Source organism: Schistocerca nitens, chromosome 6, assembly GCF_023898315.1.
Source record: "Schistocerca nitens isolate TAMUIC-IGC-003100 chromosome 6, iqSchNite1.1, whole genome shotgun sequence".
Classification (NCBI taxonomy): domain Eukaryota; kingdom Metazoa; phylum Arthropoda; class Insecta; order Orthoptera; family Acrididae; genus Schistocerca; species Schistocerca nitens.
The window spans coordinates 373851373-373879174 of record NC_064619.1 but is presented as its reverse complement, the minus strand read 5'-3'; the positions used below and the strand labels follow the sequence as shown (position 1 = coordinate 373879174).

Below are 27802 nucleotides of genomic sequence, written 5' to 3'. Positions count from 1 at the left end.
CAATTTAAAATCTGGTTTCGAAAACTCTGTTCCAAATATATATTATTCTTTTGTGATTCTTAAGCAAGGTGCTGGCGATGATTACTACGCTCTGTGGGAAATTCTATCAGGTGGTTTCCACTTTCATCCCTTCCACCTAGCCTTTGTGTTCTTACTGTTTTCGTGTACCCGCTACCGTATCACATTTTAAATTTTTGTCTCGCTTAACTATCTGAATAATCTCTTTTATCGTACATTGTTTCAATGTGTTAGGAGATAGTGAACAATCACGAACGGTAGTCATGAAATCTGTTTATGCTGAAATGAGAAAACACGAATAATGAAATATGTGAAAGAGTACATTGTACAGAAAATGAAAAATTGGAATGTCTTCACCCAACTTCGTCTTTCCTTCACGTAGGTGTAAGTTAAGGTTATTCAAACACACCGGTCGTTTCGGTGGGTCCCACCCCGTACCTCAGTGGCTGTCCGTCATTGGCTACCGCTAGCGTCTGCCGCTTCCAGGTGGGAACGCCAATTCCGCGAGCCGCCGCGTCAACGCGGAAAACGCTTGCCGCTGCCGTTGCCGCACGCCGCGCTGCCGCGCTCTAGTGGGAACCGGCCTATAGTCCGAGGCAGCCGCGAACTGCGGCCAGCTCCTCCTGCGTCCGCTCACAGCATGCACACACCCTATTTAAACTAGCTAGACTAACTGAGGAAATAAACTATAGAAGCAGACAGAATCCTAGAGATGCATCTTGCTACCTTCCTGATATACCACCAGTGGACGCTGATGCGTTAATGAGCTATGTAGCTGGCTGTTCAGTGAGCAACTATTGCGCTACAGACTGAATGAATTTACCCAGACAAAAACGCGAGATTGAACCTCTTAAACAGAAAAACACGCGCGAAATTTAATAAATATAGTACGAGGAAAACACAGGAAAAGGCAAACAGTTAACTTGACGCTCTGTAGATGTGAATCAGCTGAGAGCTGCTAACTGACCAAGCATGCTTCCAACAGCGGCCCCATTATGTTAAGCTTCCCAAGAGGGAGTTTATCGCATCAGAGACTTCGCTGGCAACCCAGGTACAGCACAAAGAGGAGGTAACATTGCAAAACGACAGCATAAATCACGTAACGCTCCTTAAAAGGTTAGATGAAATAACTTGGACATCCATTTGATTTGAATAAATCACTCGATAATTTAAAACAAGATAATGTGATGATAAAAGTAGGGTACAATTCAGCAGACAATCAAAGGACCACCATTTAAACACTTCTATGGCCATCCGGCTTTAGATGCAGAAGTAAAAAAATAAAAATAAAAACTTCGATAAAAATCAAGCTGGTGTGAACAAAATCAGCAAAGAGAAAACGCAATCATTTATTCCAGTTGCAAGCTTCTAGCTTTCAATTGTAGTTATGACTTATATAAAAATGGCATAGGTAATGTTAATCAGAACACTGAGAGGAGTTGTGATCAAACAATAGATTTATTCATTCTTAACATCAAAAGACAAAAACAACAAATAATGACTAAAGAAATGACACACAAACATTTTTTTATTGGGCAAACACTTTCAATGATATGCGGTCTATGGTGAACAAAGTGATCAGCTGGGGATCAACACACGACACTAGCCAGATCTAATCGCTTTACCTGACTTCATACATGTGAATCCGTGGTATGGCCCAAAAACTACACTACAATCAAGTATCTGTACTCTACTATTCCATAAAGAAAAATATGGTTCTAAAGAACAGGGTGCTGAGAGGCATTTATTGGAGCCCTACGCCATAGCAGTGAATACTTTACCCTCCTGCTGGTCAGGGCAACACACCATGATGCGCTGGGCGACTGGAGTCATGGACGGCGGCAATCTGTTATTAATGGCGCGAGCCCGAAAAAATGCAACTACGCGGTCTCACCTTCTGCTAATTCGGAACGCAGGTACTTCCCTATGAGACTCTGACACCCTTGTGGATTTCAGTGTGCAGGTGGACCCGTCTGCTGGTCTGCCAAACCAATCTGACCCCGTGCCACGACTATGTGTGACGGAATATGTCAAATGTTTAGACGGCCGACTCGAAACAAATTACACCCACGTATCCTCGTTGTGTGTGTGATGGTAGAAGCAATACCTCTGATGGTTCAGATGGTGACTGGCACAGGCTCTAAGTGGCACACCAGCAAAGAACACAAGTCTCACCATTTAGGTATAGACCTGCAGTTCTTTACTAGAGAAGCGCCAGTTCAAGAGTGTCCTCTTTCTCTCTGCTTTCCTCTCCAGCTCGGTAGCAAAGCACATTTACATCTTAGACTACTCCCACTTTAGCGCTAGCCAATCACGAGCTGGAGCGCGGCATTCGAAGCTGGGAGACTGCCCCTTGCTCTGCATTCACGGATTTGACCAATCAGCGACTTTGAAAATTAATTGGGAGAAAAGGAAAAAAAGATTAAGGTTTGCGGCCTCTTTCCCATGCATTTACGCCATGCCTTTTGCTAATAGCATGACCTGAATGGAACCACAGCCCTCCAAAAAAGATCGTTATCTCCACTGTTGCATCCATTTCGAACTTTCCAAAGAACGGCTATAAACTCCCTAAAAGCCTCGTGCCTTCACAAATATGTTTTGTAGCAGGGTCTGTACGTCTGGGCACCACTGATCTGTCCCACGGAAATTCGCAGAAACACACAGTTGTCTCATAGGCTTCCTGCCTAACAAGGGCCCATCCTCTGCTTTACTGCCGGTCTTCAATGCTCTGCTCATAGCTGCAGCGGCTCCTCGGCGCTAGTCAGCCTATGTGAACGCGGCCGCCGACCGACCGGCGCCATCCGACGTGTCTGCACAATGAGACCGAGGAACTGGACAGTCTGCAAATGTTTCCACCCAGGTTCCGCCGAAAAAAACGCTCCCCTCAGCCCTCAGCCGCCGTATCCTTTTACTGCAGTTGTTTAAATAGGCACCCTCTTCCTTTTGAACTGCTATTGCGTCACTAGAGCACACAACCAAGAACGTTAACTACTGCCAACCATTTCATCATATGAATGCAGTCAGATCGTATCCAGGTATAGCAACCAAGTAATAAAGATCAACTTCCCTAAGAACATTACACAGCATAATACCGTATCAGAAGTGAGAGTGCCCTGCAATATCTCACAATAAAGATGTCAGGTTCTCCATTCAGCTCTACCATAATTTATTTTTATGGTCAAGTAATGTACAATAGATGTCAAAACAATATAATCTCACCATTAGATGTATCAAACGTGCCAGAAAAACCGAATGTACTATATGTCACTAGTATTCGTCCAGAACTGGACGACACCATAAGAAAATCAACTGTAGTGCTGAATTCTGCGCGCCGCACATCCCACACAACATCCATGCACAGCAACCAGAAGACATTTGATTTATCTGTGTCTGTATGTTGGCAACGGTCTGATGCCTAACAGAAAATATAAACTGTCCCGGTTTCTCAAGCCAGAAAGTATTTTTCTTCTGTCGTAATATGTTAACGCACTACACGTGAACTTTAGCAGGCCAATAGACCAATAGCTCAGAAACGTCTTCCATAAATGGTGTGTTTATTCTTATCTTGCGTTGAGGAGAAAAAATGTACTGATATTTCTCTTTGACGCTTGACATTTTGCTGTCAGCTTCATGGAGAGACTCACAGTTTTGATTCCAGTGTCTATCGGAATATACAAATCAAAACTGCTGGAGAAACTTAGACTCAACTAGATAATCTATTCCGAAATGTAAAATTTGTCTCCATGTCTGTTCGTGGCGTTATCGTTTGGCCGAAGAATATCCAAAAGTAGCAGCGAAAGATAAAATTTTCCCGTATAAATTTTGTATTTTTCTATTTCATTTCGTTCTTTTTGTATCCAGTCAGTACTTCCGTCTAGGTCACACCAGAACGCAGTTTTTATTTCGAGTGATGTATTGTGTATCAGAATGCAGTTTCAAGTTCCTCAAATACAGATCAGTTTTCCGGACTAAAGAAATCTTCGCCACCAGTTTCCGGCTTGTTGTATACTTCTTGCTTCAGTGATGGTATAATATCTATCCTTCCTACTATTCTTCCAGAACTATTATGTTAGGAATGCATTTGATGTTCAAAAAGAAAGAATGGGTGTTGTTAAACTACTTTTCCTATCAGATTAAAACTGTGTGCCCGACCGAGACTCGAACTGGGGACCTTTGCCTTTCGCGGGCAAGTGCTCTACCAACTTTTTTTTTATGCTTTAAACAGATGTATTTTAAATAATATTTATACACTTGTAAGTCACGACAAAAATATATTGATATGACTCTGATGTATGATACATTCTAATTCAAGAAACAATAAAACACAGTTATCAAATACTTTGTAAAGTTTTTGGTGTTAAAGCTATGCTTCTGAAAACATATGGTCACATCTCAAAGTATAGGTTCATATTAAGTGAAGCTCTTTGTTACAGTCTTATTGTGCATCACGCTGTAAACTATATTTTTCCTGGGGCAATTTCTGCCAATCCTACAGCATAATTTTTAATGAGCTGCATTCGATATTCTACAAAAGCAGAATTAACTATATTCCATAGTTCGGCATTTTACTACAAAAATATTCACCATTTTTCATAACCTTTTAACATTTTAGTATATCATTTCCATATTATAGAGTTTAATAAAATATTTTCAATGTGCACAGAAGTGTGCGCACAGTATATGTAAAAACTATCAAAAATATAACAGCATTGTAGCTCAAGGTTATCATTAAACATTCAACAATTCTGCAAAAGCTGCAGAAGCGTATGATCTTTTCCAGAATGCACCTATTTATCCTTTCCAAGGAAAAGTTCGTGAAACTGGCTCTAACGTGTGCACTGAGACTAGAGGATAAGGCACTGATTAATTGAAGCACTGTACATCAGCACAACAAAACAATGTGTGACCCAGAAAATGGCCAAACTAAGTTAGGGCTAACATACGATCATTTACTGCAATTTTTTTTACTTCTAATGCACTGCCACTGGAAACATGCCCATAGCCACTACCAAGAAACATGTTATGACTCCATATTCAGATAAAAAAGCATTAATAGACAATACTGATTCTATCCATACAGCTGTTTAAGACTATTGCAGTCTTGTCAAGGTGACTGAATTTTATCAATAGCAGTGCACAATTCAACAAGTGCTACTTGTAAGTCACCTCACCTGCATATGAGTTGGGCAAAAAACCTTTTGAGCCTTACTGAGAAAAATTATTAAGTTGAAAAGTTGGAAATCAAGAGTTGTTTTGACAGTCTGATCTCGAAGTTACACCAGACTATGCAGTTCTTCGAGCTACACACAAAAAAAATTATTTGCTTACTGCAGCTGAGTTCAGAATAACATCAGAGAGCAACAATTAAAATGCAAGCCCTCATCTTTAAAAATATATCTACAACACACAACAATGGAATGTTTACCACGACAAATATTGTCTTAAATGTTCATTAACTAATGCTTAACTGGAAACAATGTCAGAGACGATTCCAGTGCATAATGAAGATGGAACTGTAATTAGTGAAAAACCCAATTACTATTCAGTATAACTTAACTAAGCATTACATCCCAAACCAAATAAGAAATTTCCATTATTCAATGCAGCGAACTGGAATGTAGACGACCGTTAAAAATACACTAAAAATAAGTTCTTTCCTTCAGATCAGATTTTGTGCGGTTTTTGTTTCACTCTCATCAGCAACTGATTGTCCATTCACAAAGTTTGAACTATTTCGAACTTCTTCTTGAAATCCATACTTTCCTTTTTCGGATCGTATTTTTTACGAGATGCAAGTTTCTCTCGTAGTTCCTTTGCTGACACGTTCAGATTAATCCCACTGTTAGCACTACTGCGCTCTAAAGTACTATTGTTACTTCCTGCCCCAGGAGATTTTGAATTTACCTCTTGCACTGTATTGGAATCATTTCCATGCTCGGAGACATGACTGCTACTACTCTTCCTGTCTGTTGACGGAGTAGTATTTGAACTTCCAGCATCACTTGATTTCTTGTCATTAGCGACTGCATCAATCTGACCATCTTCATTATTTCCAGACTTCTTCTCATCTGTATCATCTGAATTGTCTGCGTCTGGCATTGGTGTTTTCAGGTACTTAACATCGGGTGAACCGCTCTTAATAGTGATATTGTTTGCTTTGTAATATTTATCTGCTTCAGCATCAACTACCAAAAGTTTTGTTTCGTTGGGGATTGCCTTAATCCCCTGAACTACCTGCTTATGGTTTTCATTGGCAATATTTACACCTTTGACCTCTATTATTCTATCACCTTCTTTCAGACCGGCGGCTTCAGCTGGTGAACCTTCGTCGACTTTGCCGATGTACTGTCCTGGCTTCCCCTTCTCAGCATGTAAGTTGAATCCATAACCATCGAAATGCTTCCACTGTATTATATGGCAAAGCCGCGCAACAGGTGTGTCGGATGACAGTGCTCCGTTAGACATCTTCAGACACTTTTCTGAAATTCAGCAAACGCAGCACAGCCTAGCACCAACGCGCTTCCACGACGTGACAACTGAGCTACCGAAGCACGACTCACGCTCGGTACTCACAGCTTTACTTCTGCCAGTACCTCGTCTCCTACCTTCCAAACTTTACAGAAGCTCTCCTGCGAACCTTGCAGAACTAGCACTCCTGAAAGAAAGGATATTGCGGAGACATGGCTTAGCCACAGCCTGGGGCTAAGCCATGTCTCCGCAATATCTTTTCTTTCAGGGGTGCTAGTTCTGCAAGGTTCGCAGGAGAGCTTCTGTAAAGTTTGGAAAGTAGGAGACGAGGTACTGGCAGAAGTAAAGCTGTGAGTACCGGGCGTGAGTCGTGCTTCGGTAGCTCAGTTGGTAGAGCACTTGCCCGCGAAAGGCAAAGGTCCCGAGTTCGAGTCTCGGTCGGGCACACAGTTTTAATCTGCCAGGAAGTTTCATATCAGCGCACACTCCGCTGCTGAGTGAAAATCTCATTCTACTTTTCCTATCGTCGCTTGAGTGTTGTTTATCCTTAACCTACTGTCTTTTGATTCTCAATGTATCTTATAGAATCTTCTTATATCTCATCGGAATGTTACTGTCAGCTATGCCCCTCAACATTTCCATTCTCTTTTCTTCCAGCTTTACCTATCCTTCATTGCCTACATTGTATAAACAGTTAGGCAAGAAAATGACACATTATATCTGTATCCTTCTGGCTTACAACGAGGTATTGAACTTTACATTCTTATTATTCTGATTTTCTGATTGTAAATTTTGAGAAACACTCGTTTCTTCGTATTTTTCTACGCTAATATCTTTAGAATTCCAAGCTTTTTGTTCTGTGCGTTAACTCTTATAGACGTAATCGCAACGAAACAGACTGACAAAGTAAGAGATGTTGGTCAAACATCGGCCCCTGGCCTCTCAGCACATGATGGAATATTCCTGGCCTACTCTGTGCAGCCCCCAAGGATTAAATCGCGTTACATAACTTGTAGGAACATGAAACGTATTGACCTTGACGCTCTAACAGCCGATTGCTCAGAAATCTCATGGCATCAAATAATCAGAAAACCCACAATCGACGGCAAAATTAATGAACTTGGTGATAAACTCACTGCCCTCTATGACAAACATGCACCTGTGCGCACAATCCGTGTAAGAAAATCTCCTGCTCCATGGCTGACAGCTGAATTACGTCAAATGATGACTAATAGGGATGCTGCCCACAGGCGTTTCAAGGCAGATCCGAAACCCGAGCGTTTCGAAGAATATAGAAAGCTACGGATCAGAGTGAAACAATGCATTCGCAATGCTAAAATCAGGCACGCTCGCTCCCTTGTATGCAGCGATCTGACGCCCACGACTCTATGGAAGAATCTCCGTAGCTTGGGGGTCGGAAAGGCAAAATCGGAAACTACTTTTCATGTGTCAGCTAACGAATTAAATGAATTCTTCTCTGCACCTCTGAATACCAGCACAGCTGATAATTACCGTCCACAAGAATCCCCAAACAGGATAACTAACAACGATACCTTCCATCTAAAACATGTAACAACAAATACGGCAAGAAAAGCAATAATGAGAATCTCTTCTGATGCAATAGGCAACGACAGTATCGGTATAACCATGATTAAGAATGTTGCCGATATCTTAGTACCTGTCTTAACTGACATATTTAATTTTTCCCTCGTGAACGGAATATATCCCACTGCATGGAAAAGAAGCCTAATTCGACCCATCCCTAAGATCGAAAACCCGCAACTGCCTAGTGATTACCGACCAATTAGCATACTGCCTGCTGTTTCCAAAGCACCTGAATATATTGTTCATGACCAAATCACTGAACACTTGCATGAATTCAGCCTATATGACAAATTTCAATCCGGTTTCCGTAAACATCACAGCACAAACACTGCTCTAATTAAAGTAACTGATGACCTGAAATATGCCATCGACAATCGAAAGGCAACAATTTTGACGCTACTGGACTTCAGCAAAGCTTTTGACACTGTTAGCTTTGAAATATTGCTCAGAAAAATGCAACAGCTTAATTTCTCTGATAGTGCAATGAAATGGTTTGAAAGCTACTTAAAAGACAGACAGCAATGTGTTGTCTGCGTAAATGAAAAATCTTCCTGGAAACATGTTTCCTCTGGAGTGCCCCAAGGATCAGTCTTAGGACCACTTTTGTTTTCTTTATATGTCAACGATATTTCGTCGGTTCTGTCCTCCTGTAAATATCATTTCTATGCCGACGACCTCCAGCTCTACCTAAGCGTCAGACCTGAAGATGTAAACACTGCAATCGCTCAGATGAATGATGATCTGTCTTCAGTAGTGACATGGGCGAAAAACCTGGGGCTCAAACTAAATGCAAAAAAGACGCAAGTAATCTTAATAGCCCATCAGAAATTAATAAGTTCAGATTTCCGCGAACGGCTACCTCCTATTCTGCTCGACGGTACTCCAATACCATATCAGAAAACAGTGAAGAACTTGGGTGTAACTTTGGATGAGCATCTCAACTGGGCGGAGAATACAGTCGCAGTGTGCCGAAAGACGTCTGCTTGTCTCTATGCTCTCAAAAAGTTTCGGAACATATTTCCACAGGGCCTGAAACGCCAGCTCGTGCAAGCACTCGTTCTACCGAACCTCCACTATTGTGATGTGATTCAACAAGGCACGAGTAGTGAAAACAAAAGACGGCTAGAGCTAACCATGAATGCCTGTGTGCGTTACTCCTGCAACATTCGCCGATATGATCATGTTAGTGCTTCATACTCCGAGCTAGGGTGGCTGCGGCCGGACAAATTGCGTGACTACCACACTCTATGTCTACTCCACCGACTCCTCGTCGCGCAAGCACCCCAGTACCTTGCTTCAGAGATTAAAAACCTGTCATGTCATCATAATCGAAACACGAGGTCACTCTTATTTGGTATCCTAACTGTGCCCACTCACAAAACAAAAACTTTTGCAAACTCCTTCTCAGTTGCCGCTGTCCGCCTCTGGAACAAACTGCCCCTTACCTTCCGCAAAATTCAATCTCCTGCTGCTTTTAAGAAGAAGTTGAAGCATTTCCTACTATCATCCTCATAAAGTTCTCCACAAAATTAATGTACAAGGGCAATCCCCTCATCTGTCAAATAGCAAAGCTATCTTGCTCCTGAGATGCCTTCCTCTTCATCTATCTCTATTAGCCACGCAATCTTCTTTTCCTTTATATTTCCTTAATTATGTTTCATCATGTCTCTCTATTCTTCTCCTCCCTTCACCATGAGTCTCCCTCATACTCCCTGCTGCCAGCACTCCTATCTAAAATCTGTCTCTTCAATAATGTCTAATTATAACAGTACTTGTGATCTAAGGATATAAACTCTATATGTACGTATTTTTCCAGGTGTACCTTTCAAATTGTTTATTTCACTTTTTGTACTAGATGTAGTTTAACATGCCTACTAAAACATATGAATGTAAAATAAGTAGAATGCCTGGTTAGATGTAAGAGAGGTCCTGATGGCCCTAATCTAGCCAGGTTAAATAAATCAATAAATAAATAAATAAATAAACATCTTGAAGATGGCCGACTTTTATTAAAACACTTCACTCCTTTACGAAAGTTGCAGTCAGAATATATTCTAAAATACTTTTAACTTTTCTGAAGGCAGTCTGAAGACATTCAGTGTCTCTTCAATCTGTCCCCGAACTTTTCTCCACTATAATATTGTTGTTGCGATTATCGAAAACTGTAGGTAGAAAGTGAAGGCACTGAAGCATTGGCTTGGTAGGAGTTTAAAATTCTTGTTTCTGATTTCAAGGAAATGTAGATGCCAACTATAATTAGCAAGGCGGAATCTGTCTACAAGAGCTACAACATGCATCAGCGTTTTGCGGCGACATCTTTGGACGTTAATCTCGGAAGGAAAACTCGCAAATACAAAAAGCAACAATCTTGTACGGTTCCCATTTCTGACAGTTTCAAATACTTGCTTACCACTGAGAATAAGGCAAGCGTTGATATAAGCTTTTTCGTTTATAATGGGCCACATTATCACTTCTTAAGTTGCGTTCATTTCGTTCTGAAACAACCTCTATGTTAGCGTCTACTGCTAGGCAAAATGCTAGAAAACCTTGAAGTAATCATTGTGAGCAAATGCATTAAAAGTAGACGGTTAAAATTGCAAGGCAACACAATCAAATCATTACCAGACTACAGAGTTCGGATAATCTGTCTCCCGATGGATCAACGCAGCCTGGCACTCACAGTGTCAGAATTCGGTCCACGCTCCAGGGTATCTGCATCCGGAAGAAGAACATCAGTCCAGTTTCCGAATGATCGTAAGCAATTCATGTCCATTCACCTTTGTATGTCTGTCAGACGAGCAAGCTAAGTAACGCTGTCTTGTTATAATACAGCTCCAGGAGGTATAATGAAAAAGCCACAGCTGCTCGAAGTAGCCGTTGTGTTGGGATTACATTCAGTTTCCTAGCGTCGTGAGTGATGACAATACCTAGCGCGCTAGCGAAGTTGTAAGATGCTGGATTTACCTTCAGGAGGAAATGAGTTCAAATTTTTATCGGACGATAGAGGTTCAGTGTATAAGGGGAAGGTTTCTTCAACACCATAGCAGATTTTATTCCTCATCATTGGCCAACTCGTGTATTGCCGCGCTTCTACGGACGAAATCAACTGGATGTGAGTCTCACTTATGGTTGACAACCAATGGCAGTCCCGGCATAAGATCTTGCCATTTATTGAGAACGTGAATCGAAATAACGTTGCAGAGGAAAGATTTGGGAACGCGTCAACCACATGCCAGACTTCATGGCTTGACATAAAGCAAAGTTACTTCCACACGATGTACACGCAGAAAATACATAAAAAAGGGATATTAGGTTTTAATATAATATGTATATAATTTCCGTTGGAACAGCTACTAAAACAATCAACTAAAAAGGTTTGTTTCTTTTAGCCTACAGCCGCACTTTTAGTTAGTGAAATGACTGTTTGTTTCGGTGCCAAGTGCTGTTTTCAGGTAATTTTACAGTCAGACATCAAAGTACACTATTAAAACCGTTTTTAGGAAATATTTTTATAAAATATTTTTCTTTATGATAACTAAAGAAGGAGGGCAGGATTTCTCGCCGAATCTCGATGATAAAATCTTCTTCGGTTGACAGCCGAGTCAATGCGTTGTTTTGCGGCACCGTTTCAGCAAGTTTCTTACTTGCCATCGCCTCAAGATGGCAAGTAAGAAACTTGCTGAAACGGTGCCACAGAACGACGCATTGACTCGGCTGTCAACCCGAGAAGATTTTATCAACTAAAGTAAGGTTCCAACTGCAACCTTAAAATACAGTCAGCCCTTTATCCACGACTTGCAGTCGTCGAAAGGTATAGCAGATATCCTTGGATAACACAGGACGTATTGAATTTGATTGAGGAAAGGAAAGAATTAAACATTAAAGAGGCTTTTGGAGATATGGGAAGCAACTGTATGAATATCAAGAGCTCACATGACAAACCAGTGTTAACCAAAAAAGGGAAAGCTGGAAGGTGGAAAGAATATACAGACGATTTATTAGCGAAAGCGTATTTGAGGATGATATTATAGACAGAGAAGACGAAGTTCGAAAAGAATGAGATAAGACCGTGCGAGAAGAGCACTGAAAAGACCAAACTGTAATCAAGACACACCAAGTAGATGACATTACCTCATGATTATTGAGAACCATAGGAGAGCCAGACATGATAAAATCAAATTTGAGACACGGGATATACCTCCAGACTTCAAAAAGAGTGTGACAACCGCCATTCCAAAGAAGACAGGTGCTGACAGGTGTGAATATTATCAAACGATCAGTTTACTGGGTCCTCATTGCAAAGTGTTGACAAGAATAATTTACAAAAGAATGGAAGGACTGGTAGAAGGCGATTTTGGGGAAGTTGACCTCGAGGGGTATCAGTTTGGGTTCGGCAAAAATGTAGCACCTATTAAAAAGATTGTCTACACTATGCTTGCTCATCCTCTTCTTGAGTATTGTTGCGCAGTATGAAACCCTTACGAGATAGATTAACGGATGACATCGAAAAAGTTCAGAGATGGACAGCCCGTTTTGTATTATCGCGAAATAGATGAGAGAGTGTCACGGATATGAAATGCGAGTTGCGGTGCAGTTCATTAAAACGAAGGCGTTTTTCGTTGCGGCGAGATCTTTCCTTAAAATTTCAATCACTACTTTCTCCTCCGAATGGGAAAATATCTTGTTGACGCCTACCTGCATAGGGAGAAATGATCATATAGTAAAACAAACCAGAGCTCGCACGGAAAGGTTTAAGCGTTTGTTTTTCGAGCGCCCTGTTTGGGAATGGAGCGGTAGTGATATATTTGGCTGGAGGTTCGGTGAACCCTATGCGAGGCACTGAAGTGTGAATTGCGGAGTTTGCATGTAGACGTAGAGGTAGTCGTGAGGCAATACTTATCCTACGATTTGTCCTAGAAGACAGACTGAAGTTAGCCAAACCGACGTTTGCAGTATTTATACATTTAGACAAAGGTTTTGGCAATGTTGACTGGACAACACTCTGAAATTATGAAGGCACCAGGAATAAAGTAAAGGGAGCGAAAGATTATGTGCAACTTGTACAGAAACCAGGCTGCAACCATAAGAGTCGAAGGACATGAAACGGAAGCTGTAGTCGAGAACGGAGAGAGAGAGGGTTGTAGCGACGCGACCTAGATTAACCTAGGTGGCCTTGGTTGCAGCCTATACTCAATGTTTTTCAGACGGTACGTTAATGAAGCAGTAAAGGAGGAGAAATCTGGAAAGGGAATTAATGTCCAGGGAAAGGGAATAAAAACTTCGAGGTTTGCCGACGTCACTGTAATTCTGTCAGAGACGGCAAAGGAATGGGAAAAGCAGTCGAGAGAAAGAATAACATCTTGAAAAGAAGTTACAAGATTAACATAAAGTAGATCGAGGGAAATAGAATGTAAACGAATTAATTTAAGAGATGCTGAGGGATTTCATTTTGGAAATAAGGCAGTAAAAGTATTAGGTGCACTTTGCTGTTTGTGCAGTAAGATAACCTAGTGGTCGGCGAAGTAAAGAGGATATAAAATGCAGTCTGCGAGTAGCAGGAAAAGCATTTTTAAAAAAGAGTAATTCGCTACCATCTAATATAAATTAAAAGGTCAGGAATTCTTTTCTGAAGGTATTTGTTTCAAGTGTAGTCTTGTACGGACGATAAACGGTTCGGACAAAAAGAAAAGAGAAGCTTTTGACATGTCTTGCTACAGAAGAATGCTCAAGATTCAAGGGGTCTAAGATCTTCATCCAGTCACTCGTTGACCAGCCTGGTGTGGCAGTTGAAGACAGCAAAACGAAAGCCGAAGTTTTAAATTTCGCGTTCAAGACATCGTTCACGCAGGAGAATCGTACAAACATACCGTCGGTTGATCATCGAACAGATTCCCGTATGGACGACATAGTAATAAGCATCCCTGGCGTAGAGAAACAAGTGAATGAGTTGAAATCAAATTATTCACCAGGTCCGGATGAAATCCTAATTCCAGTTTACAAACAATATTATACGAAACTAAGCCATGTCTCCGCTATATCCTTTCTTTCAGGAGTGCTAGTTCTGCAAGGTTCGCAGGAGAGCTTCTGTAAAGTTTGGAAGGTAGGAGACGAGGTGCTGGCAGAAGTAAAGCTGTGAGTACCGGCCGTGAGTCGTGCTTCGGTAGCTCAGTTGGTAGAGCACTTGCCCGCGAAAGGCAAAGGTCCCGAGTTCGAGTCTCGGTCGGGCACACAGTTTTAATCTGCCAGGAAGTTTCATATCAGCGCACACTCCGCTGCAGAGTGAAAATCTCATTCTGGAATATTATACGACATTGGCCACTTAGTTAACTTGTATTTGTCGCGAATCTCTCGCCCAGCGAAAAGTCCCAAGAGACTGGAAACAGCACAGATGGCTCCTGTTTATAAGAAAGATAAAAGAATGAAGCCGCAGAATTACCGACCAGTATTCATAACATCGGTTTACAGCAGGCTTCTAAACATATTCTGAGTTCTAGTGTAATAAATTCCCATTGAGTCCGAGAGACTTATGTCCGAGAAACAGGACCGTTTCAGAAAGCATCGCTCTATTTAAACTCAGCTTCCCCTTTTCTCACATGATATACTGCGAACTGTGAATGAAGGACAACAAACAGATTTCATATTTCTAGATTTCTGGAAAGCATTTGATACTGTGCTCCAATACAGACTGTTAATGACGGGACGAGCGTATTGCATAGGTTCCAAGAAATGTGGTTGGCTCGAACACATCTTAAGTAATAGAACCCAGCATGCTGTCCTCAACGGCAAGTGTTCATCACAGACAAGGGTATCATCAGGATTGTCCCAGGGAAGTATGATAGGACCGATGTTGTTCTCTACTGTTATTGTTGTATGTATACATAAATGATTTGGCGGAGAGGGTGGCCAGCAATTAGTGACTGTCTGCTGACGATGCTGTGGAAGGGAAGTCGTCGAAGTTGCGTGACTGTAGGATGGTACAAGATTTCGACAGAATGTCTAATTGATGTGATGCACGGCAGCAGGCTCTAAACGTAGAAAAATGTAAGTTAATGAGGATGAGTAGGAAAAAGAAACCCGTAATGTTCGGATAGAGAATTAACATTGTCCTGTTTGACACATTCACGGCGTTTAAATATCTCGGCGAAACGTTGCAAAGCGATATGAAATGGAATGAGCATGTGATGATTGTGGTAGGGAATGCGAATGGTCGACTTCGGTCTATTGAGAGAATTTTGGGAAAGTGTGGCTCATCTGTAAAGGAGACCTATTCTTGACTACTGCTCAAGTGTTTGGGATCCGTACCGGGTCGGATTGAAGGAAGACATAGAAGCAATTCAGAGGCGGGCTGCTAAATTTGTTACCGATAGGTTCGAACATCACGTAAGTATTACGGAGATGCTTCGGGAACTCAAATGGGTATTCCTGGAGGGAAGCCGACATTCTTTTCGAGGAACACTATTGAGAAAATTTAGAGAACCGGCGTCTGAGGCTGACTGCAGAACTACTGTACTGCCGCCAACATACATTTCGCCTAAGGACTACGAAGATAAGATATAAGAAATTACGGCTCATACGGAAGCATATAGATAGTCGTTTTTCACTCGCTCTTTTTGGGAGAGGCACAGGAAAGGAAATGATTAGTAGTGGTACATGATGCACTCCACTACGCATCCTACGGTGATTTGCACAGTATGTATCTAGATGTAGAATAACTAATGATGAGGTACAGAACCGAACACGAGAAAAACGAAGTTTATTGCAAAAACTGACTGAAAGCAGGGATTTGTTGACAGGACACATTGTGAAGCATCTAGGGATAGTCAGTTTGGTGATAGGGTAAATGTTGGGTGTAATAATTGTAGAGGGAGACGTAGGATTGAATATGCATGAAAGTTGCAGTAGTTACTCAGAAATGAAGAGGCATGCACAGGATAGACTACCGTAGAGAGCTGCATCAAACCAGTCCTCAGACTGAAGACTACAACAACAACTCAGAGTCCTGTCTTCTGTTAGAGTCTTTTTAAATGTCTTCCGAAAGACTTCTTTGCATGTATATTCAGTCAGACGTATATTCAGAACATATTCTATTTATTCACTACATTATCTGTGATGTTACACTGCTATTGTTTCTACTTTTATGATGTATTCTGTCCATCACGCTCACCTGTGGCGTGCTGTTCCGGAATGTGTTATTTGAAAAACTTCAACGGCATTGGCTCACTGTCAGCTATTACCAAGGAACTGTTTTATCACCGAAATAGATTACGGTTCTTCCCATGGTTATGTACTCATTGGCAAACGTTTAGTTGCAGCAATAAAAAATTTGCACCTTTTATTTACCGACGACGGAATAGTAGTCCATCTAAGTAGAAGAATCATGTTCAAACAGAAGCGCGCTCACTGGTAATTAAGTAGTTGTCTTGACCTAGTTGAACCTCGTCCGCTTAGAACTTGTAGAAATGTAGTTCGAAAAAATTCATTAGTGTAATTGAAGAAATCCTGGTTTTTAATACAAAATTAAATGATTATTCTGATATAAATTTGAAGGAGACGTAACAGACTGCTCTGTCTAAAAAATGCGTTGTATATTTTAATGAACTTCCACTTAAGAATAAAAATTAAAAAGATGAGCAGAGAACCAGTCGTATTTTACTTTATCTTTCAGATTTCCTGGAAACCCATTCTCGAGGAGAAATGAAATAAATAGAAAAATATTCTGTAACTGCAAAACCTTCACCATTTGTATTCATTTCTACAACAGGAATATTACCGATCGGATTATTCATAGTCTGTTGAAAATACACCGCCTGACCAAGAAGCAACCAGAAGACATGGTCTGATGTCAATGTAACTTCCTACACGTATACACACAACCTTCAGGTATGTGAATGATTAGGGCTAGATTTCTCTGTGACATTTAGGACGGCCACTAGAGTGCATTCGATTTGTTCGTGTTTAGTATTGTTAACAGGTGTGGTAGGGTATATAACGGACGGTAACGTCAGATATTGAGTGATTTCTGTGAAGCACATCTCATATCTCGCGAAGAGACCATGAGGATAAAATCAGAGAGATTAGAGCCCACACAGAAGCATACCGACAATCCTTCTTTCCACGAACGATACGAGACTGGAATAGAAGAGAGAACCGATAGAGGTACTCAGGGTACCCTCCGCCACACACCGTCAGGTGGCTTGCGGAGTATGGATGTAGATGTAGAAGATGCCGCGTACTAGTGTGAGACAGCGTTATCATCACCTGACAGAGTTCGAAAGCGGCCTCATTTTGGGCCTCCTTTTGGCCGGCTGGACGCATCGTGCAATGTCGACATTTGTGAGGGATTCATATGTGACAGTTGCCTGATTTTGGACCGCATGAGAATGTGACAGCAGGAATATTCGTCAAGGTTCTGGTCTACCACATCCGACCACCTCAAGGGAGGATAGCTGCACTGACCGCCAAGCATATCGCAACTTCGTCACATCTACGCCTACCTCCGCCACACACCGTCAGGAGGCTTACGGAGTATAGATGTAGATGTAGATGTACAATCCTAGAAAAAGTAATGGAATCCCTATAACACTCTGTATCATCCGGCACCGTTCGTCGGAAACTAGCAGCAGCCAGACTAGGGAATTACTTCCCACACGTAAGCTGCCGTTAACACCACAACACAGTTGGCTGCGTTTGGAGAGGTGCCGTTGAGAGGTGGCATGAGCCCCCTCTCATATTTCTATCTTACGATTCTCCTCTCTAATTGCATGCGGTGGAAAGTTGCTATTCCTTCACACGCGGACTTCCCACGCAGCGTCTCTCGTCTCCCAGGTGGTCCGGTGACAGGCGGGCTCCACTGATCTCGAGAGGGTTAAGCCGACGTGTGTGAGGCAGTCGAGTGAATGCTTTCCAGACGCCGACATTGTCAAGACACACGCCCACTGGGGTCTGAAGTAGCGGCTGGGCTAGAGGTTCGGAGAAACTTAGCGAAAACACTTTCTGGCGGGCTACCAGCGAGGCGTGGGAATGACTTGTGTACCCAGGCAGTTGTGGCGGGAAAATTCCCGCGCTTTCTACAAAATAGTAGCTGTGATTGGCTTGCTCAGGGCATAGCTCCGTGACGTAGCAAAATCAGCGCAGAAATTGGCGCCAAGAATCTCCATTGGTGGAATGGTAGTGCTCCGGCAATGGAGTGGAATTTTCCGCCGGTTTTCGAGTTGCTGATTGGAACGTTTAACCACGGCCACTGTCGTGGGGGCGGGAATGTTCTGTGTTCGGCCTGTACGGGTGCTCTTGTGGGTAGTCGGCTCTCGCCTTCCGGTCGAGGACGTCGAAGCAACCAGCCATCGCCTACGGTACGCCAGATCGTGTTCTGGCAGTTAAGAAGATAGTTTGGTAATGTATGTCCGCAGCACCGGCAGATAGGGATTTTCCTAGGTGATAATCAGAGCTCAGCAGAGCGCGCCTGTTCGTCTTTTTCTAACTTTGTTCTGTCTTGAGTAGCAGAAATTAATGTTGCATTAGCTGTATGTCTCTCTTAAGATTTGAGTGGCAAGGAATTGGCTCCACATACCACTTCGTCATATACCTCACAATCGAGTTTAGGGACAACTTCACCTTCTCAGCGTTTGTTTGTGTATCCAATTTGAGCCAATTTGATGTATTATAAATGTTACATGGGTTTTTGTTTATTATTTTGTGTCTAGTCTTAATAAATCATATTGTTATTTTGGACAGAACTTTCATTCTGTTAATCGGTAGAGCAACCCTATCATTCCTCACTATGTTAATGAAACCTTTGTTTATTTAACTTATTTATCAAATTAAATTATTGCAGGTGCCAAACTCTCTTCTACTCCACTGGCAGGGTTGATTAGAGTCAGTTCGCGTGTTTTTTTTTATCCTTGTGCAACAGCAAAAGTCGGAGTTAGAATAGGGGGGCTTAGAGCATCATTTACATATGTAGATTCTAGAAGAATTTAGTGTCAAATACACTGCTAGCCCCGGCACCTCGCACCGTAACCGGGAAGAATGTACTGCTGATTAATGACGTCGCTCTGCGTTCAGCAATGAATGGCTGTTCTGCACTTGCCCGGATGACCATCATCGGCGTGTCCGGCGGCGATCTGAGGAGAGGTCCCATTGATCGAATGTCTTAGGGAGGCGCAGTGCCGTTAGCCCCAGCGTCATTGTGTGGAAGATATCGGGTATGACCTCAGGTGACGACTGGTCGTGACTGAGGAAATCCGTCTTCAGAAAGGACATCGTGCGTCCTCATATGATATTTCTCGTGAGACAGCATCGTGGTGCCGTTTTACAATGGGACAGTGCTCGTCGACGTATGGCAACGTCTCTATGGCACTGTTTGAGTGATGTTAAGGCACTCCTGTGGCCAACGAGATCCCCAGATAAGTCCGATGGAACATCTGTGCGACCTGCTCGGATGTCATCTCTGTCCCAGAGCCAGTATCCAGGATGTTAAGGACCAGTTACAACAGTTGTGGGTCAGCTTGCCTCAGGAGAGGACGCGACGGCTTTATGACACTCTCCCCAAACGAAGGGTGCATGCCTCCAGGCCTGAAGGAGTGCAATCTCATATTGATAAGTGGACATATAATATCAAGTTCTTTACGAATTCGACTCGATTTTGTAATCACTGAAATAACATGAGGTACCCTCCCGACCCGCGAAGTTTCATTTCGTTTCCCCCTATCCTTTTGTGTGCTTTACTTTTTTTGTCAGACAGTGTATTCCATCAAATTTTCTAACCGAACTGTAGAGAGAGCAGCTTGGTTTTAAAACAGACCGACTAAATTCAATACTGGTAATGAGAGACCTATAAAAGATTAGTCATTTTGACTAAAATTCCAACAGCATGTTTCTGCAGCTCTGCGGGTTCCTCTTCGTCTGCTGTTAAACTGTGGCTGCTTTGCTGTCGGATTTCTACTGGGCTAAGATTGAGAGAACGAATGTACGTGGCCGGCCGCGGTGGTCTAGCGGTTCTAGGCGCTCAGTCCGGAACCGCGCGACTGCTACGTTTGCAGGTTAGAATCCTGCCTCGGGCATGGATGTGTGTGATGTCCTTAGGTTAGTTAGGTTTAACTAGTTCTAAGTTCTAGGGGACTAATGACCTCAGAAGTTGAGTCCCATAGTGCTCAGAGCCATTTTTGAATGTACGTGTTGTCTACCTCAAGTGTGCATGTCACTGTACTATTTTCATCAATATGATGAATTTTTTTTCCAAGGTACGTAATTTAATTCTTTGAGCCAACATTCAGAAACGAAACTGTTTAGAAATACTGTAATCATTTGATGTACTATAACCCTCACCTTCTGGACAAATGAATGTGTAATTTCCATCTGTTTTTGTTAAAAGCGTAATAAAAAAAGGAAGATTTCTAGTTGAAAAATTCGGAAACAGTCGAATATTAGGCTTATTATTTTGACGTTTTTCTCTTCTATTGCTTCAAGGCCGTTTGGAAACCTTATTTTTAACTTAATTTTTTGAAATTATCACAGTCCAGTCCTGGCAAAATGCCAACACGTATTTGCAAACCGTCTTGACAATAACAGTAATGACGATGATATGGACACTGGAAACGTTCATTTGTAAGACGGGCGTTAACACTTCATGTGTCAAGACCTTTTAAAAATCAAGTAATTGGAAAAATGTTTCTCAAACTGTATTCGAAGAATAAATGCTACACATTTCAAATGGATCACGTTCTTCTCAGTCAAGTTTCTCACGACAAACTAGGCTTACCAATAGCCAGTCTACTCAAGTTGAAGCAGTTTTCAGTGAAAACGGCTCGATGTAACTAAATTAAACAGAAATAATAATTAAAGTACCACTTCACCTTATGAAAGGTGTTCACAATTTATTGACAGTTTTTATCCGCCCCAAAACTGTGCATTGCATCACATTCCCAGGCGTTCGCGTTCGCGGCATGTGTTTGTAAACACTGTTCTCTCGGCCCTGTGTTACTTTCTTATTTATCTTGAAAATAAAGCGACACGAAACGTCATTTCATGTGTGTTCGGGGAGACACGTATAGACAGTTTCTAAAGAAAAAGCTCATCCACACAGTTGGTTTCCTTTTGACGACCAAATTTGAACGTCGGTACGCCAATTTAACCACTATAATAATATTTGGGTTTAAAATTTTTGTGCGAAAGATTGCGCCCAACTTTAAACCATTGGTGTGTATTTCAGAAGAAACTGAATTGTAATTTGTGCAATATCCTACGCGAGCCCGCAGTAACTATTTGATAGGCAATGCGCGTTAATGCTGTCAATGTCTTTGAGAGAGGAAATCACCAATTTCACAGACAAACTGTATATGTTATGCAGTCTAACACCGAACGAGGTGGCGCTGTGGTTTCGTCACTAGATTAGCATTCGGGAGGACGAAGGTTCAAATCTGCATTCGGGTATCCAGATGTCGGTTTCCCGTGATTTCCCTAAATCGCGCTAGACAAACGCTGGGATGTATGCTTTCAAAGGGCGCTACGTCTCTAATGACCTCTGTGTCGACGGGACGTTAAACTCAGTCTTCCTTCATTCCTTTTGGAGTCTCTCGTGACGCGAAACGCGTCCTTGAGCGCTGTCCCAAGCGGCGTTTTAACGTCAGCTAGAGCCGGTCATGGCCTCATAGTCGAGGTAATCAGCAATCAAGTCACATACATCAAGTCACATACCACACAAGTTCAGATAACAGGCTCTTCATCCGAGCTGTCGACACTGGAACTGGAAACAGATCTTCGTTGTGTGCACTGGGAGCTTCGACACAAACAGTAAACACTTACGAGGAAAACACTGTATTCTGAATTCGAAGAAAACGTTTGTCTAATTTTCGTTATGTGTAGAGCTTTGACTGGGATAATGTTCTGATTAACGATTCACATAAGCCATCAACTGAACTTGGAGAAGGTTGCGCGTAAATTTCTTGGTCATGTTATAATATAAGAAGTACAGGGGTGGACAAAAGTATGGAAACACCGCGAACACAAGATATAAGTATGTCTAATACGGTGTAGGAAAACCGTTGGCATTCAAAACAGCTTCCACTGGTCTCCGAATGGATAAATATGGTTTTCAAGAGAATCTTGTACTGTTCTTCCTGCAAGATAGTGGCAAGTTCAGATAACGATGGTGGGGGTGGGCAGCGATCACGCACTTTTCTTTGCGAAGCAGACCGTAAATGCTCAGTAATACTGAGATAAGGTGACTGCTGTGTCCTCGTGTTCACAAAACTAGTCCTCGGCGTTGCGAAATGTGCTCACACGGGCCCTGGTGTCTTGGAACACAGGGTCAGCGGTAGGGGAAAAGAACTGTACCATGGAACGACCTGATTAGCCAAAATGGTCGCATTATCCTTGGCAGTAATGTGACCTTGTTGAGTACCTATGGGGGCCACGGAATAACACGAGATGGGTGCCCAAACCATCACGGAACTGAATGTTGCGCTTTTGAGACCTAAACTCGGCCATAAGTTGGAAACAACAGGAAACAAAACTCATCCGGCCACATAACTTCTTTCCATTGCGGGTATAGTCCAGGTTTTATATCTTCCGCGCCATGTTCTCCTGTTAGGCCATTTGTATCACTGTCGAGTATTTCTGTAATTACTGCTCGCCCTCAGTTTCCTTGTTTCTGGAGTACGCTTCGTGTTGTTTTGGTGCTGACAGGGTTCGGCGACCTTGGTTACAGAAGCACCACCCTAAACACCTACAATCTGCCCACGTTCGAGTTCATTTAGCTCCGGTATAACGCACTTACAAAACACTGTTCTGACCACGGCTGACATTTGCAACGTAATAAGAATATTGGACAGGTGCCATCCAGCTGCGCAACTGCAGGCTTGGCTAATATCTCTATTTCTGTCCAAGCAGGCATTTCTCACGATGTTTTCATACTTTAATTCAACTCTTGTATGTTTCAAATTATTTGCTATAGACTGGGAGACTCGAATGGTTATGGCGGATAGTAGGGACAGACATCATGCGAGATTGTTGTAAATCCCTTATCCGGCAATTAGCTTGAACAGTTAATTGGAAATCCGACTCCTGAAAATAATATCTTAGTGCTGTTTATTACAAACAGACCAGAACTTTTCCACCCTATCAACATAGAGAAGGAATGAGTGAACATGAGCCCGTTATAGCATCACTGAATAAGGCTGCAAGTAGAAATCTAAAGAAAGGTAAGAAGATATTAATGCTTATCAAGGGCACGAAACAGACTTCAGATCACCTGCGCGACGAATATGAAACATTCACTTCTGGGACTTCAAGAAATGAGTACAAATGGACAATGTTCAAGAGCATTGAGAGTATTGTATAATACTCCGTGAACAAGTAGATGTTGAGCAGAATTGTGAGAGATGGAAAAGACCTGTCGTGGTTAGACAGTCATGTTAGAAAGCTATTCCGAAACCAAAAGAGCATCACTACAGATATAAACGCTGCCCAAAGCCTCATAGACGGCCAAGAACTGAACGAAATTAGTAAGGAAAGCCATGCGTGAGGCGTTCACTGTATTCGAAAACAGAATGGTATCAAGCGCTCTGACAGAAAATCCTCAGAAACACTGCTGCTAGGAGAAGAGCAAGTTCTTTATTATATTCTGTGTAGAACCGTACAATCCGGTCCAGTCGTACTCCTTCTGTTGCGCGACATCACTGAATTTTTCTGTCCCATAGTCACATATTTAAATAAATATCATTTTGACGTTGGTACGACAGAGGAGAAACCTCAATACGACCTTCCTCAGTGTAACCATTTTAGAAAAAGGAAATTAGTCATCCTCCGTTTCGATGCCGTTGTGGTCAAAGTGTCTAGACGGGCGGTTTTAATCAGTTTACGGATTTAATATAAGACTTCAGTTGTCTGATGATGGCCTAGAAAGCCGATTCCTGATATTATTGTGGGGCATTTATACTATGTGTTTCAGTTATTAATACGAGGGTGTGTTTTGTACACATTGTTTTCTTCAGGTCGAGCTTAAAAATTACAAACTTGATGTAGACTACACTTAAAGCTTAAAATTAATAATACAAGAATTAGGTTTGTTAGCATTATTGCCTTCTATTAGGAATTACAATTTACAAAAGTGACTGTTTGGCAGGATTATATTCGACACAAATTTGATTAAGAATTTTTAAAATGAATAGATACGGTATATACTTTTTTATATTATTAATTCTGGCATTCATAAATAAAAATTGTGTAGGCTTTTTAGGATCGTACAATTTCTGACCTCCGCTTTAAGTAGTTTTGATAATTTTTCAATTTTTGTGGTTTTCCCTGTGTAGTGATGTGTGTTGCCGATTTTGGAATATAAATTTATCTAATAAAATTATAAACAGCCGACCAGTTGCAATGGATAAAGAAATCTTTACCTAGGTTTCAACAAATTTAAATTTGTCTTCTTCAGAAGGTGGCAATTTTACATTAGTATGGACTGCAACATCCATGTACTAATTTACATTTACATGACAAACCCTATTTTTAGGGCTATATTTGAATTTGGACAAATGGATCTATGCAGACATTTGTAAAAACGGCGATGATACATCAGTCCATACTAATGTAAAATTGCCACCTTCTGAAGAAGACAAATTTAAATTTGTTGAAACCTAGGTAAAGATTTCTTTATCCATTGCAACTGGTCGGCTGTTTATAATTTTATTACGTGGAACCGTTGCTGTTGTGCAGCTATGTTTAAAATACATAAATTTATCTCATTGTTTACTTCCAGCTGCACCAAGAGACTGACGTGGCTGGCTTACGCGTGACCTTACTCGGAGTGCATCCCCTCCAGGTTTAACTGATCACAAAATTCAAGTTAAAATACTCTTCACATTGTAATTTCTGTAGCTTGAATTCTACAACAAATCTAAAATCAGCATTAAATGCACGCTTTCATGCCCAGTAAAATGTTTTAACTTTCCAGCACCGCTTACGGTTTTTTCGCATCAGGCTTTTAACTGTTTTTGAGGCTTATCGGAGTTGATAGTAAACTACAAAAACATCTAGATATAAAACATAAGAATACATGGTACATCGGCATTATGTGATCTGATTCACTGTTTCACGTGTAGTGTGAGAAATAAGGTATAGAACACAGATTACCAGATATCAGCCCAATGAGCTTAACTCATCCATGGAAAAAATCCAATTAAAACATTCATATCTCGCCACATTATCTTACCCTCTGCTTGATAAATGGTAACCTTACCGTAAGTGTACACTGAAGCTCATTTTATATGTTAAAATCGTTCATCGTCATCAGACACTAAAGGCCATCCTTCTCTGTCAGTCACCTTCTTTACCTTTTGGTAGTCGTTGCTGTAGTTCGTCCACTGATAACACTTTGTAACATCGGTGTTTTTCAATGACTAAGCGCTGACTCATCGTTTCGCCAGTATACCAGTTTTCACACAGTCGATTTTAGTGTTGCAGTGTTTTTTTTTTTCCACTGTAGGGCGACAGCTCGGACGGCATAGGGTGGTGGAGCGGAGGGGGGGGGGGGAGGTGGGCGAGGGGGGGGGGAGGGGGAGAGAGGTTAAAGACGCCACTCAAAGAGAAATTCAGTTTCCGCCAAATCTTGATTATTGATGGAAACTTACCTCTTACACATTTTGAATCTACATATTATAAGGTATCGCACCAATTATTGTAAAGTGGAAAAGAAAGTAATGTATTGGAACTACATGCATTTTCCTGCAGCCTTACACAGTGACAAATATTCCGCAACAGGTTCCGACGTATATTTTTCTGATTTCTAGGAACATTTTCTACGGCCATTCAGCCCTTAATTTCTGAAAGAATTCCAAGTGGCTGCAACAGACCATTTTCAATAAGATTTTTGTATTTGTGCAAGTATAATAGAACAGAGACGTGTTTAAATTATATGACTTAATTAATACAAAATTGTCACAAAGGGGTAGAATAGCGGATGATAGGGCTGTATATGAACGGATTTGTTAGTTAGTTTTTACTGTCGTATTATGCTTTGTTTTGGAAGTAACTAACTCTTATTGGGGTGAACACCACGGCCACATTTCCCAACGAGTAATGTGGCCACTTTTCTCGATCGGATGCCATGTAGATATAAATGAAGCACAGAAGAAACTAACAGTTTGAAATAATTAACAAGAAACTACATATGTAGGCCAAAAGGTTTTGTTTGGACATTGATACTGTAGTAAATTATTATTCTCAATACAAGTAAGGTAACAAGAATAATATAAATTACTTACCTTACATCAGAGGAGTCAAAATCAAAAGTTTTTACTAAAAAGAAACGGAGCAATTTTCTGTGTGATTCTCAGTGATAACAATGGTGATGTATACTAGATCTAGAGTGACAACTTCTCGGCAGGCAGCAGCGCTGTTCAGAGCAAAATATACACAACAGCCGCTTTTCCCGTCCTAGCCGCCTTACCACACCTTCCTCTGTCGATCTTAATTGGTAACCTCCATAAATTAGTATGTTCTATTAATTAATAACAGTAACTGCAATGCGAGACACAACTAAAAATATTTTGAATAACATTCTGCTTCTGCTCATTGCATTTTATTACAAGAGACTTAATTCGATTGCATATTACTTTGCTACAAACATGCACAACATTTGAAGATGACCGTCTCTATAATGCGCATTCAAGAATTCAAGTTACTTACATTCGGCACTTATGCCATAGCAGCTGATCGGTGGTAGCCGCGCATGCTCGAAGTTGTCTGTACTGGGAGACAAACAATAACATATTCCACCTCTTACTTCTACTAACCCTGCAGTGGCCATGCTATATACGGCTCTGCCCCTGACGTAAGCGGCAAACTTCAGTTCTCAAGGCCGAATTAAACGTCAATTAAAATTAAGTACCTCTTCAAATGTTACTGTATGTGTAAGTACTCGTGGTTTTGTTTGTTACTGAGCGAGAAAAATGCACTCTTAAGAAGCTCTTACCGTTAGTTAACGTCTTTAGATTCGGATGTTAGCTGCTTAAAGCATATTATTAAAAATATACGGTTGAGAATCACGGAGCGTACGAGCACTGTTTCGGGCTGCGGTTTGACGACTACTGTTCTAGAAGTCTTAACATAAAAAACTTACAAATTGGGTCAATACACCAGTAATTCTGATTTAAACAGGTTTCGCTTGGTGTCTCTGCCACTTCTGTCGTACTTCGGTTCAGTTAGTTCATTTACACTCCATAAGTAAAATTCAGCATTTTCATCGCCATTTGCTGCCGGCCATAAGTCCGCCACTCACCATGAACAAAGAGGGAACGCCCAGTCCCCTAACATTTCGTACCTGTTTCTGGCGGGCTGCCTGCTTGTCCGTCACAGGCTGCAAGGCTTCGCTGCATTATCTAGAGCCACGCCCAGCCCCTAGTCGTTCTCACCTGTCATCTCTCAACAGCTACGGTGTGTTCTACTGAAAAGTAAAGATCTACTTTGCAACTGCCTGAAAAGAAAGGAGAAAGAGTGTCAGAGTTTAACACCCTCAGCAAGAATAAGGTTAGAGACGGATGGCTTAATCACCTGGACAAGAATGCTGAAGAAAGTTGATCATGCCTTTATTGAAGCAACCATCGTCGAATTTGGCTTTAATGACACTACTGACACTACGAAAATCGTAAATACACTCTCAGAAAAAGAAGGACGCACCAAGAAGGAAGTATCCGAATGGGACGGGAATCGGTAGCTG

At 41.6% G+C, this 27802-nt stretch overlaps 1 protein-coding gene across 1 annotated transcript; it reads right to left on the bottom strand.

The window, feature by feature from the left end:
• Positions 1-4241: 4241 nt before the first annotated feature.
• Positions 4242-6545, bottom strand: LOC126263092 (Na(+)/H(+) exchange regulatory cofactor NHE-RF1-like). Its single transcript, XM_049960103.1, has one exon. The coding sequence runs from the start codon at positions 6481-6483 to the stop codon at positions 5734-5736; it is 750 nt and encodes a 249-aa protein (XP_049816060.1). The 5' UTR covers positions 6484-6545; the 3' UTR covers positions 4242-5733.
• Between the last annotated feature and the right edge of the window lie 21257 nt (positions 6546-27802).